Below are 12,918 nucleotides of genomic sequence, written 5' to 3' on the forward strand. Positions count from 1 at the left end.
CTCGTTTCCTCTCCCTGCTGCTGTGGCTGAGCCCCTCTCCCACCCCTCCCTGCAGGCGGCTGGCCCGGTGGGCAGTGCCAGTCGCAGCTGTAAATAGAGCGCTGCGCTTTTGTGCTGGTTTGTGTGTGTGCTGTATTTCTGTGTTTTGATAGAAGTCACAAAAAAGAGAAAAGGTTAAAAGCAACGCTTCCCTCCCCTCCTTCTTCAAATTGTTGCCCCTTTCCATTCCCCTGGACTCGGGACCACGCAGTCCAACACACTCTCCCACTGTTTGCGGGTCTCTGGGTCCATAAGGATACCATTCCGGTCCCTTCCTCAAATGGTGAAATGACAGATACCCCACACCTAAGCTGAGGTCAGACCACCTGGGCTTCCACCTGGAGAGCCCCTTCTGGGCTGAGATCCGCCCTCCACTTCCCACCCCCAGAGTGGCAGCCTATCTGCTGCTGAATGAATTCAGGAGAACGTGCGCTCAGGCTGGCATGTTCCCCCGACACAGGAGACCCGGGGCCCTGGCTTCCTAGCTATGGATGTCTGGCGTCCCCTGCTGCTACACCTTAGTCAGAACTTGAAGTCCTTCGTCCCCAGTGTGGGATGAGGGAAAGGAGGAAGAGGTGGAGGCTGTGTGGCCCCTTGCGCAGAGCCAGGGAGGCACAGCAAGGCGGCCCAGATGGCTTTGTGCCTCCTGCAGCTGCCCCCAGCCCGGGGAACCCCCAGGCCCTGACTTTTCCGGGAGCTGCCACCCACTTCTCACCAAAGGTGGAAAGAAAAGGGGTTGGCTGAGTAAATCTGTGTCCCTCCAGCCTCCACCCTTTGAGGATGGATTAGAGAAAGTGGTGGAGAAGCAGGGGGTGTCCTACCTGCCCACTCACCGGCAAGGTCCCTCTGCCTGGGGCTCCGGGCTCTGTGCCCAGGCCCAGGCACAGCCACTGCCTCCCCCTTGCTCCCCTGCTCTTTCCCAAAACTCCCCACCTGCCTCTGGTCAGAGCTGAAGCCATACAGACTGTGTTTTGCCCCCTTGGCCCCAGGAGTAAAACACTTCTCCTTTTCTCACTTCCTTTCCTGCCTTGTGAGGTGGCAGGGCAGTTCCCTGGCCTCCATGCCCTGCCTCCAGGGCCAAGGGCCATTTCTAGACAAGGTGTCTTCTGCCATGGCCCCATCCCTAGCCTTCCTGATCTGCAGGGTCTGGCCTTGCATTGGCAGCTGTGATACAAAGGGAATTTGCCCCACTTTTCCCAGTCTGGTGCTGTCCTCAGTCCACCGTCAGCCAGGTCAAGCGCTTCCTCTGGGGCCGGCTGGCTGCAGTCTCCTGCCTCCCCCAGCACCTCCCTGGGGCCCCGGGGCCAGGGCCCTGGCACCTGTGTTTGGGGGCCACCTGCCTTCCAACCTGCCAGGCGCTTTGCCCACCCTGCCTCAACCTGGGCCCTGGGCCTGCCAGCCGCCCCCCCCCCGCCCCGCCTACCCAAGACTCCCCAAACTGACTCTTAAGTGTTTCCTGCCCAGAGGAGAGGGGTCAGACCGCAAAGGGCCCAGTGTCCTCCCCATTCTCCTCTTGCCCCATCTCCGCCACCAGACTAGCTTTCCAAGGTGAACTCCACAGGCCAGCCTATGTCCCTCCATCCATGGCCATACCCCCAGCCATTTTGTACCATTATATAAATATATATATATAAATATAAATATATAAATACAATATGTGAAGACATCTTCTTGGTTTTTATTTTGAAACAATTTTTAGGCTTGTTCCGGGGGTCTCTGTGCTGCCTGTACTGTATTGACCTGTTTTATAGGTGCCTTTTTATTAAAAAGAGAAAATTAAAAATGCAACCTCTTGCCTTTTTTGCTTCCGTGTCTGGCTACTCCGACACCCAGCTTACTGTTGGATGCTGGGAGGAAAAAGGGGGGCCCTGGGGCTTTCCCAGTGTTCCACGGTGAAGAGACAGTCTCTCCCTCCTCCCCTGGGTCACAGCTCTGATTTCCAACATGGGGTCCCCCAAGGGGGCTTGGTTGGCTGCCCTCCCCCAGATGTGCCCTCAGCAAGGGCAGGGGTCCCCGACATCCCACCCTAGCCAGAGCAGGGGCTGCGGAGGAGGGTGGGAGAGCCCTCCCCGGAGAACGCGGGCAGGCAGGCACGGAGCAGTTTCCTCTGGTTCCATCTGAGTAGTATCCTCTCAGGGGCAGGGCTTGGCTTCCTGGGGCTTGGGGACTTCCCTGCTTCTCACCCTGCCTGGCCCGAGGGGATGCCTTGTGGCTCTTGCGAGGCCCAGAGAGATGGCAAACTCTGGGTCTGGCCCGCAGGTAGGGGGCTGGATGAGATGACCCCCAGAGGCCCTTTTCAGTCTGTCATTCTTCTCCGGGGGGTCTACATCTCTGTTCTGACCCTCTGTGAAGTGCTCCCTCTGTGTGATTGGGACCCCTCTGCTGCCCCAGTTTCTCCTGGTTGGCCTGTGGAGAGCCAGGGCAGGAAGGAGCAGTCTGCCTCCTTCCTTCTCAGTGGCCATACCTACCAGGGCTCCAGACCTGACTGCCCCTGGCCCATACTGGGACCTCTCCACCCTGGGCAGAGAAGACAGCTGGCTTTGGTCTCTACTTGCCCCTCCTTGAGGCTGAGGAAGGAGAATCTTTTCTTCCAATGGCTTTTCTCTGCTGACTTGGCCTCAGTTCTTCCCTAGGATGCCGGCTGATGTCTGAGGGTGCCTGGAGTCTGCCCTGAGTCTGCAGTCCTCCCCGGCCCGGTGACATGGGGCTGGCCCGGTGCCACTTGGGTCAGAGCCGGGAGCAGCTTCCTGGATTGGGTCAGTCGGCGTTTCCTGCTCGGTCCAGATGCAGGGCTGGTGGCCGGGCAGGGTGTCTGTGTCAGTTAGGGCCCGAGATGGTAAGGCCACATCCTTTTGCCAGCGGGCCTTCCCTCAGCCTCGCCCTCCATCTCTCCATCTCTCCATCTCTCCCCTGCTCTGCTTCGAGCTTCTTTCGGCCGGAGGGCTGAGAGGAGAGGCGGGTCGTTGTGGAGACCCGTGGTCCCTACGATGGCGATGGCGGAGTGCGTTCTGGGAGGCGACTGACCTTCCCAATTGGCAGGGCGGGAGCAAAAGTTGTTTCTTGAGCTTCCAATAGTTAAGATGAAAGAAGGGGAGACCGACGGGCACAGGGTTCCTCCGCTTTGCCTCGCGGCTGCTTCCGCTCCCTGAACCGCCTCGGGGCCGCGGGCGGAAGCGCGGGCAGGGACGTCCCGGAAGGAGGGCGTGGCTCTAGCTGCCCCGGATGAGGACACCTGGGGTCCCATCTCCTAGGGTCCCAGCTCCTGCTGGAAGGGGTTCCGGCAACACTGCATCCCCACGGAAGGCAGGACCGAGGGGGGCCAGGACCTAGAAGGTGGTGAGGGAGGTGGCATTCTCGGACTCCGAGAGGCTGCTCTTGCGCCACGTGGGGAGTAACTGGCAAAGGGACGCGGGGCCGGCACAGCCCAGCTTGGTCAGAAGGCGCGACAGGTCGCTGCGGAACTTCACGCCCGCGAAAGTGTAGAGCATGGGATTGAGACAGCAGTGGGCCAGGCCCAGGAACTCGCTCATGGTGATGGCCACCGAGAGGTAGCCGTTGAGCTCACAGCTGTAGCCCACGGTCTTCAGCCTCGCCAGGGTGTCCAGGAAGATGACAATGTGGTAGGGTGACCAGCAGAGAAAGAAGACGCTCGTCACCAGGATGGCCACCCTGACTGCCTTCTGCCTCTGAGGGCGCCGCTGGGCCTGGCACAGCCTGTGCACCACCCCGACGTAGCACCAGCCCATCACCAGCATGGGCAGCAGGAACCCTCCGACGTGGTAGAGGAAGCGGGAGGTGAACCAGGCGTTGGTTTCAGCCCGGTTCTCCTGGGAGAAGGTGCAGCGGGGCAGGGAGTTGTTGTGGTGGGGTTGGCTGACTTTGGCGAAGAGGATCTCCGGCAAGGCGAAGAAGCAGCCCGCCCCCCAGATGGTGGCACAGGTGATGTGGATGGAGAGGAGGCGGCGGTGGCGGTAGGCGTGGACCGCGTGGACGATGGCTAGGTAGCGGTCCACGGCGATGCAGGCCAGGAGCAGGCTGCTGCAGTAGAAGTTGATCTTGTGCAGGGCGATCACAGTCTTGCAGAGGACAGTGCCCAGGCGCCAGCCCACAGAGCCCTCTACCACGGCAAAAGGCAGGATGAAGACCAGCAGGAGGTCGGCCACCGCCAGGTGGAACAGGAAGGTCTCAGTGGAGCTGCGTGTGTGCCGGTGCCGCTCCAGAATCACCAACACCAGGATGTTGCCCATCATACCCAGGAGGAAGATAAAGCCATAGGCCACTGGCATGAACACAGCCTTGAAGGAGGTCAGGAGGGGCCCCTCGATGGTGGAGCAGAGGTGATTTTCCACTGTGGGACTCTCAGTGCTGTCGCTGTAGTTGCCTAGTTCTCTGTACTGCAGGGGCGGGGAGAGAGCAGGGCGGGAGGCTGAGGACCTGTCTCTCGCCACCACGCAGGGACCCGGACTCCCCTGTGGATTTCTCCTGTCCCCCCACAACGCCCCCCCAATGCCGTTTTTGTCCCTGTACTCCCAATATGTCCCACCGACCAATTCCCAGTCTCCCCTTGTGTGTCCACGAACCAATCACTTTGCCTTTTCCAACTTCAGTTTTCCCCTGTAAATGGGACTAATGCCCTGCAAGGTCCTGACAAAGATGGAAGGAGATACATGGTGTATGTGGTGGGGAGAGGCTTCCCTGAAGGGCACCTGTAAGTTACTTTGTGTTTATGTGTCCTCAGATATGGAAGGCTGCGGGCTCCCGGGCTGGAATCTGGGGAATGGATCTGGTTGAGGCAAGGAGCCATCTGGTCCAGTTCTGAACAGAGCAGTGGGCACTGGAGCCTAAGATCCTGCTGAGGGGGTAGTCGCTGGGGTGGGCTCCTGGCTTCCTCTTGGGATGTCTCCCTATTCCTGAATGTCTTCATTATCACCAAAATGGTAGTATTAGCCTCCGTTTTGTTTAATCTGCGCAACGAGCTCGGGTATGTGATATTCCTATCTTACCCATGTGTCTTGCTAACGGTCGGGTGAGAGGTTGGGTGTGTTTGAACCCACGCTGATCCACCTCCAGACCCCATTCTTTGACCCCTATGCAGTTTTGTCTGGGATTCCCTCAGGGCTACTTTCCGTCACTGGTCGCCTCTCTCCTCTGCTTCCCTCTGCCTCAGAAGCAAGTGAGGAAGGGGAGATGCTCTTCCAAGAGACGGTGCTATGCCCACTTTGTCTCCGGAAGCTCCTCCTCCCCAGCCTCCCCCTCCTCCCTCCTCCCTCCTCCTCCCCGCCCTGCCCCAGGCCACCAGCGCTCAGGTTGTTTACCCAGCTAACCGCAAAGGAAGACTGGTATCTGTTTTCATACCTTTCACTCACAGCTGTCCCTCTGCACCTGCTCCTCCTCACTTCCCAGCCCCATTCTCCCCCCTCCACCAGACCCCTCCCCATGGTTTCAAAACCAAGTATAACCAACTTCTGTGGGTTGAAAAAGACACTTCTATAAATGATGAGCCCAGGGAGGGAGAGGATGGGAAAGGATACTCTGTACAGACCCTCTAGCCGGTCTCACGTTGCCCTTCTTCCAGGAGAGCAAAGGGCTTGCTTTCATTTGAAAACCATGGACTGGCAGGATGAGGTCTGCCTTTCCCTACAGGGGTCTTGAAATGTCTGTGAGATAGCCCCCTGACTTTTCAAAACTCATCTTCTCCTTCATCGCTTTAGGCACTGCGTCCTCCATGTTCCTCATCCTACTGGCTGCCTGCCCCCAACACCCCAGTGCCCCCCTGTCTCCGAATCTTTGCTCCAACTCTGCCTTGTGCAGAGCACTCCTTTCTCGCCGCGGTTGCCTGGCGAATGCCTAGGCTTCCTTCAAGGTCCCGCTCAGTCCCACCTCCCTACCTCCCTCCTAGCTTGGGAGGAGATTCTCTTCTTACGGTCTGTGTCTGCTTTTTTTATTATGGCACTGGGCATTGCCATGTGCATTTCCTCACTAGATGTCGAGCTCCTGAAGCTGGCCCTCTGTGTCCCCCTGGCAAGGCCATGTGTTTCACATATGACAGACATGCAACAGATGTGTGCTGAAAGGCTCTGAGGGCAGGTTCCCTGAGACAGCCAGGCGCCCTTCTGTTCTGACCCCTTAGGCAAGTCCGGCTCTGGGCCACCATGGAGACTCAGACACTCCTTTTCCCCTTCCTGGGTTCCTGCCTCCTCCCAATGTCCTTGACAGCCTGGAGCCTGTCTTGGGTTCTCTTGCCACATTGGGTGCTATGTCCAATACTGTCATTGACTACAACCATTTGGCTCATATTGGAATTCAGCAGGAGGCAAATGGGGAAATAGTGAGATGAGTAGTCTCCATGCAGAGCAAAGCAGTTCAGACCCAGGTGAAGAGATGCGGGGACCTGGGGCTGTCCGTGGGGCTGGACTCTCTACCTGCCTTTGGGAGGGCTTAGGTACAGTCCGCCTGTCTGGACCGGAAAGCCCTTTATGAGAGCCACTCAAGTCCTAACCCTCCAAACCATCCAGGCTGATTGGTTTATGCTCATTTAAAGTCAGGATAGTGGGCTATGTCCCCAGGACCCCTGAAGCCCCATCTCCTGAGAACCCAGGTTTAGAAGACAGTTGAGAGGAAACTATCTTTCCCTCCTTACCAAGAGCTATTTGTTTGGCAAAGTGCTCAGGCAGGGAGGACATGCAAGGAACATGGGAGGAAACTGGTTTCAGGGGTGCTGGGAGTTGTTAGTACATCTCAGAGGGAGGTGTCAAACAGACATTTTGGGGGCTTGGGGGTGGAACATGTCAAAGCCACTTCCCATACCTAGGGCATCAGTCACCTCCACCCCTTCCCAAACCGTGGAGGGAGGTAGTGAAGCAAGGTTGGCTCTGGTCTGGTGGGAAGTGGAGGGATCATGAATCCTATATGGTGTGGGGAGTGGGGCACAAAAGGGACCCCTCCAAGACGCCTACCCAGAGGGAGCTTGGTGTAGACAATCTGGCCAAGTGCTTACTCATTCCTTGACATCAAAAGTCACAGGGGTGCAAGGCCCTCACACACACACACACACACACACATGCTCTGACGGCATCTGGTTTAGACACAGCCACGTGCCCAGGTCGGGCCACGACAGCCTGTGGCCTAGGCAGGTACCCAGCAGACAAAAGCGTGCTTAGAAGCCAGGGACTCATACCCCAAAGACGGCAACCCAACACAAGGAGTGGGATGTAGCTGAGCGCCGAGCCAGGAATCTAGGTGGAAAATTGCTGTGAGCACTGGGGATAGGGCAGGAGAAGGAGCTATCGCATTCCAGGTCCCAGTATTGAGGAGGAGAGAGGATGAACGGGGGGAGGAGGGAGGTGCAGGGAGAGCAGTGCCTTAGGGCCCTGCACTGGCCAGGGAGAAGACCAGCGAACACTTGCTGACTGGATTCTATTTGAACAGGTGGGACAGGGGCTGACGGGGCATTCCTCGGGAGTCTGTCCTGGACCGCCTTCTCTCTGAGCCTCTCTCCAGAGCCTGGAGAGGCCCAAAAATGACCAGATGGAATTGGTAAGGAACAACAGAGAGACCGAGACCGGTGTTTAAAAGTTCAACTGTCCTGGGGCGCCTGGGTGGCTTAGTGGGTTAAAGCCTCTGCCTTCGGCTCGGGTCATGGTCTCGGGGTCCTGGGATCGAGCCCCACATCGGGCTCTCTGCTTGGCGGGGAGCCTGCTTCCCTTCCTCTCTCTGCCTGCTTGTGATCTGTCTGTCAAATAAATAAATAAAGCCTTTAATTAAAAAAAGAAAAGTTCAACTGTCCAGGGACAAGTTAGGGAAGACCTGGCTTACCGACAGTTGATGAGAAAAAGACCTGAGAATGTGTTGATTGCCAGCTTCAGATGAGTCACAGGGTGACGTGGCTCCCAGAAGGGTTACTGTCACCTTACCCGAGGTGAACAGAAACCTGTAGGTGGGCAGCTGACACCACCCCGGTTTGTTTGGTCTGGACAAGGGTGACCAGTTTGCTGAGGGGTCTGGAAGTCCCCACCCTGGAAGGAAGTGTTCAGGTCCCTGCACTCGGATCTAGGCAGAAGAAGAGCTGCCTTCTTTGAGGACTAGAAGAGCTGCCTTGGGCAGGATGGGCTTATCATGGGAAGCTCTAGAGGGCAGACCGGGAGGAATGGGCAGAGGCTGGGGTCGGGGGTGTTCTGTCAAAGGAGAAAGAACCTTCTCCCAGGCAGAACTCTCCAACACGGGTTTGGGCGGTGCCTCGGAGGACGAGGAATGTCTGAGCTCAGGAGCGTGGGGAGGGATTCCTGCCCTGGACAGGAGACTGGGCCTTGCCCTCAAATGCCTCTCACGCACAGCTCCCAGACACTTGGGTCCTCCTGCTGTCATGCTCTGCGCAGGGCTGAGTGGGCTCTCAGCATGACCTTGCTCGAGCTCAGTACCTGCGTGGGAGCTTTGTTTCCCTAGCTCATCTGTCCTAGAGACAGAGAATACCCCAGACTGACCTTGCCGCTCAGCCCCCAGAGAAGGGAGGGCTGCCGAGTGTGGGGCTCATCTAGGCAGAGCCCTACCACGGCAGGGGCCTGAGTCATTCTGGCCATGGGAGGCATCTGCACACACACGCGGGTGGTTGTTCTGGCCATAGGGAGCACACGGAGGCTCTATCTCCTTTTAGGTCCCTGTCTGGATATTCCCAACCAAGAGTCAGGAGCTGTGCATGGGTCAGCCAGGGCAGCTCTCCTCCAGCCTTCAGTGGCTTCAGGGTGGGGGGCATCTGGGGGATTGAGACTGGGGTCTGTGTCCTAACCCCACTCTTCCTTTTGAGGGTCCACACTCCCAAAAGACCATCTGAGACTCTGGCTTATCACTTGTCACATCACCCCCTTGCTCCCTCTCCCCCTTCAGGAGCAAACTTGCCAGGCCCCTCTTTCCTCTCTACCTATAGCCTGATTAGGAACATGGTACTGCTTCGATGTGGTTCTGGGGGAAGACTTTAAGCTATTCCTACCTTTGCACTGAGTCTTCAGTGCAAAGGTTTAAGGGGGTCCTCTCCTGGCACCCCAAAGTCAGTTCACGCTTTGGGGACAGTCACACAGTCTGAGGAGGACATGTATCCTAGGTGTGTAGAGCAAACCCTTGAAGCCATCTCCTAGGTCAGCACCCCCTTGAAATATTTTGTCCTGTCCTTCCTGAAAGGCTTGATTCTCAGCGCCTAATTCATGGCCACTTTTTATGACATTCTGCCAGAGAGATGGGATCTGTGTCCTTAAGAAAAGCAAGAATTCCTGAGGGACACTGTGGTCTGAATGCCTGAGCCCAGATTCACCTCAACACTGACCTCTCCCCAGACTGGCCCTGGGTCTCTCCCTCATCCCTCACCCCTCAGACAACCCCCCCCCCATGTTGGGGCCTCCTCCCCTGGGATTCCTCTGGGACTTTTGACCTATTTTGAGGGAGTGCTCCTTCCCTCCCCCAGGCATAGCCCAGAAAGAGCGTGGTTTTGGTTCCTCTTCCTTACACCTTCTTGATTAAAAGAGATGGTACATGTGGACAGGCTTTGTAGCCTGTGATGCTCTGATCACAGTGAAATGGTTTTGGAGGATCATCACTGAGGAGTTAGGGGGAGGCAGGCCCTGAGACTGGACCAGATTGGCCCTCCTCTCTAGCAGCTTCCTCTCCTGGCTTGTGTATGGGGTAGGGCTGGAGGTGCAGTTTCTGCCCAACCCCCATAGGTACCCCAGTCCAGGCCCCAGTGCTGTCAAGAGGGGGTCTGCACTCCATGATCAAGGTTCCTGCAGACAGAGACTTCTCTTGGTCTGCCTAGATCTGCCTTCCTAGCAGGATGGGTCCCTGGTATGCCCACCCCAGGGACCTGGGTCCTTATTCCTTGTGCTCGGCCATCTAGATTTTTTGTTTGGGTCCTCCATTCATGGGAATAACAGCTTATCTTTGAGAAATGGACATTTTAACTGGCTAGAGTTGATCTTAGAATTCAGGGGGTAGAAGGGAAGACAGGATGACCAAAACTTGGCAATGGCCAAGGGCCCTCAGTTTTTAACCTAACAGTAGAGTATAGAACGCTGTCTTCTAGGAAAGTGAACCAATACTTGGTTTGGACAAGGACAGGAAAGGGAATTGGAAGTAAAGAGCACAGAAGCGAGACTAACTTCAGAGAGAAATGACAGGCAAGGACTTCTAATACATCACAGGCCAATAAATACATATTGAGAAGCTACTATGGGCAAGACCGTTCTGCTGCTCTATCTGCCATCCCGGGGCCTCTGTGCCATGAGACACTGTCAGGCATTATCAAAACTGCGTGGAGCTGCAGTGAGGGGGTGGGGTGGGGTGGAGGGAAAGGGTCTGTGCTCCTGAGGGGAAGCAGTCCGGAGAGAGATCGTGTCCAGGGAGTAAGGGAGGGCAGGATGAGGCCCCGGGAGCTGGTGGAAGAACTCCAGAGCCTGGATCGTCCCAGGACTTCTGGGCTCCTGACTAGACTCTGATCGAGGGAGGTTGGGCGTGCTGGGATGCCTGGCCCAAGACCACTCAGGTGGGTTGCGACACGCAGCAAGTAGCCAGGTCTGTCTTCCTGGGCTGTCGGTTTTCTTTCTTTTATGGGACATGCCCCATTGTCCCCTGCCCCTGCCACCACCTGTCGCTAGTAGGTCACGCAGTGGAGTGAGGCCTGCAGTAAGGGGAAACTCTTGAGGTTTCTCAGAAGCCCAGACCGGCCAGGTCTGGGTTGGTTATGATGTTATCCAACTGGGTCAGGGTTCGTGGTCAGCTTGAAGCTGTGGGCAGAGGAAAACACCCACTAACCTAATCAGGTGAGGCCAGGGGCCAGGACGGGGAGCCGGGCTGGGAGAGAGGTGCCTTGTCAGGGCAGCGCAGTTTAAGTCCGGCCTAGGGTATTGCTCAGTCTCTGTGATGACTCTCAGGGTCAACTTCATGGGCATGTGATCCTACACTTAGAAGAGTTCCATGCTTGGTTTAGTGCTCTGCTGTTGCTATCTTGAAATTCTTAATAATTTTTGAATGAGGGGCCCTGCGTTTTCATTTTGCGTTGGGTCCCACAAGTGAGGCAGCAGGTCTGATTAGACTCATGGTTCTGGCTCTGCTCTTATCTGGGGATTGGATCTGAGAGGCTGGACTTTGGGTAATTAGCTCTTCTCCCCACCTTCTCCCCTTGTTCTACTTAGAGTTCTAAGCTCTGGGATCTGGGCAGGTGAGAGGCAGACTTTTCCAAGCAAGTCTGGGAACATGGTGGGTAGAGTTCTAGTGGCGACTCTAGCCAGTGGAACTAGAGGGTGTTGGAGAATATCTCAGGGTGAGTGTAGGGTCAGGGTATAGGAGAAAGGGTTTGGATCCTTTATGATCCAGCCCAGAGCACAGCTCAGAGAAGTTCTTCCCTCTGAAGTGCCATCGGCCATGGGGGAAAAGGAGGAAAGGAGGAAAGGAGTTCCCAAAAGATCCTCATAAACAGCCCCCACCTGCCTGTATGCCAGAGCCCCAGGGCCTCCGTTGAGCTGTTCCCTACACATATTCTTTGAGAGCCTGGTCAGTGGAACCACTCTGGTTCACAGGAGGGACTTGGGTGGGTCGAGTATGACATAGGGAACCATTTTCTTAGCCCATCCAAGAATACCTCATCTCTAGAGATTCCAGTTTTTTTGAAGGGGCTCACAACATGCTCTTTAAAACATTTCTAGGATTAGCACAAGAATTCTCCCACCAACTTGGCATCCCTGTGCCGCTGGACTCGACCCAGTGTGTGGTCCTCTCCCTTGCTAACCACCTGGTCTCACATTTCCTTGGTTCAGCACATCATTATTATCTAAAGCTTCCAGTGAGTGGATTTTTTTTTCTTCTGTAGATAGACTGTAAGCTATTTAAGGATGAGGACCAAATCCTCAACTTCTCCATCCAACACAGAATGTAGTACCCTAATGATAGGATTGTAGAGCAGGAGATGAATAAATATACTGGAGTGATGCCAAGTTCCCGAGAGTAAGAAAACCTCCCAAGTACTTCCCCATCTGGGCCCTTATTCTACCCCCGAGAGATAAGGAGAGGATCTTCTTTTGAAGAATGGAGAGGCAAAGCGACTTGTTCCAGGTCACACAGCATGTCAGGGAGGACGCAGGCACCAGAACCCATACTTCCAGTCCTCCTGAAAGAATGTCTATTTCAAGCAACAGCTCTACCGATCAGCATTCTCCAGGGAATGGGAAATTAAAGTCTTAAAGGCAAGAACCATGGGGCCTGCCTCGATTCTGCCGACCCACAGCGGGAGGGAACTCCACAGCTAGCCCCACTTCCCCGGTCCCAGGCACGAAATATCTAGAATTCCAGGGAGGGCCTGGGCAACCAGCTGTCTCTACTCACCACGTCCTCCAGGTTGTAGTTCATAAGGTCCATGTCCAGGGTTAGGGGGTAGTTCATGTTTGTTGCCGTATGTCAACCAGGCTGGTCACTGACTGATGCTGAGAGGCTCTCTGGTGCCTATAGAGAGGTGGCAGCCGTCAGCTGCAAATTTAAACAAATGAGCAGCACACTGTCTCCTCGGGCTGCGTAGGACCCGCTGTCTGCCTCACAGCTCATCACTTTTTTTTCCACTGGGTCTTTTCTGTTGTGTGTGTGTGTGTGTGTGTTTTTTTAAAAAAAGGGAAAATCCCCAGAACATCAGTGCTAGTCAAGCATTTCAGCCTCTTTCCTGGCAATGGTTGTCTCAATGGGGCTTGTGACTGGTGTGAAGGCTAGCCCTGGCTTCTCATCCCCATACCTCCCCATAAGGGAGTTGTACCTTGTAATGAAAACCACCACACCAGTCTGTGGGGCAACAAGGGGAACTCCACATAGAAAGGGAACAGGACAGCCTTCCAGGATCTCTTCTCCAAGCCACCT

The 12,918-nt window shown here is 55.8% G+C and overlaps 1 protein-coding gene across 2 annotated transcripts; it reads right to left on the minus strand.

Moving 5' to 3' along the window:
* Window positions 1-1,697: 1,697 nt before the first annotated feature.
* Window positions 1,698-12,499, minus strand: LOC111153765 (C-X-C motif chemokine receptor 5). 2 transcript variants are annotated; one of them, XM_022512988.1, is made up of 3 exons: window positions 12,400-12,499; window positions 6,838-6,846; window positions 1,698-4,433 (listed from the first exon to the last, which is right to left on the minus strand). In XM_022512988.1, the coding sequence occupies exons 1-3, from the start codon at window positions 12,454-12,456 to the stop codon at window positions 3,366-3,368; spliced, it is 1,134 nt and encodes a 377-aa protein (XP_022368696.1). In that variant the 5' UTR covers window positions 12,457-12,499; the 3' UTR covers window positions 1,698-3,365. The 2 variants fall into 2 exon arrangements, with proteins under 2 accessions (XP_022368696.1, XP_022368694.1); XM_022512986.1 differs by lacking the exon at window positions 6,838-6,846.
* Window positions 12,500-12,918: the final 419 nt, after the last annotated feature.

This window comes from Enhydra lutris, unplaced genomic scaffold (assembly GCF_002288905.1).
Source record: "Enhydra lutris kenyoni isolate GAN:26980312 unplaced genomic scaffold, ASM228890v2 scaffoldscaffold34, whole genome shotgun sequence".
In the NCBI taxonomy this organism is placed as follows: Eukaryota; Metazoa; Chordata; class Mammalia; order Carnivora; family Mustelidae; genus Enhydra; species Enhydra lutris.

Excerpts from the sequence above, each read along its gene's own strand:
- LOC111153765 (XM_022512988.1), bottom strand. The coding sequence starts at position 12,456 with ATGAACTACCCCCTAACCCTGGACATGGACCTTATGAACTACAACCTG.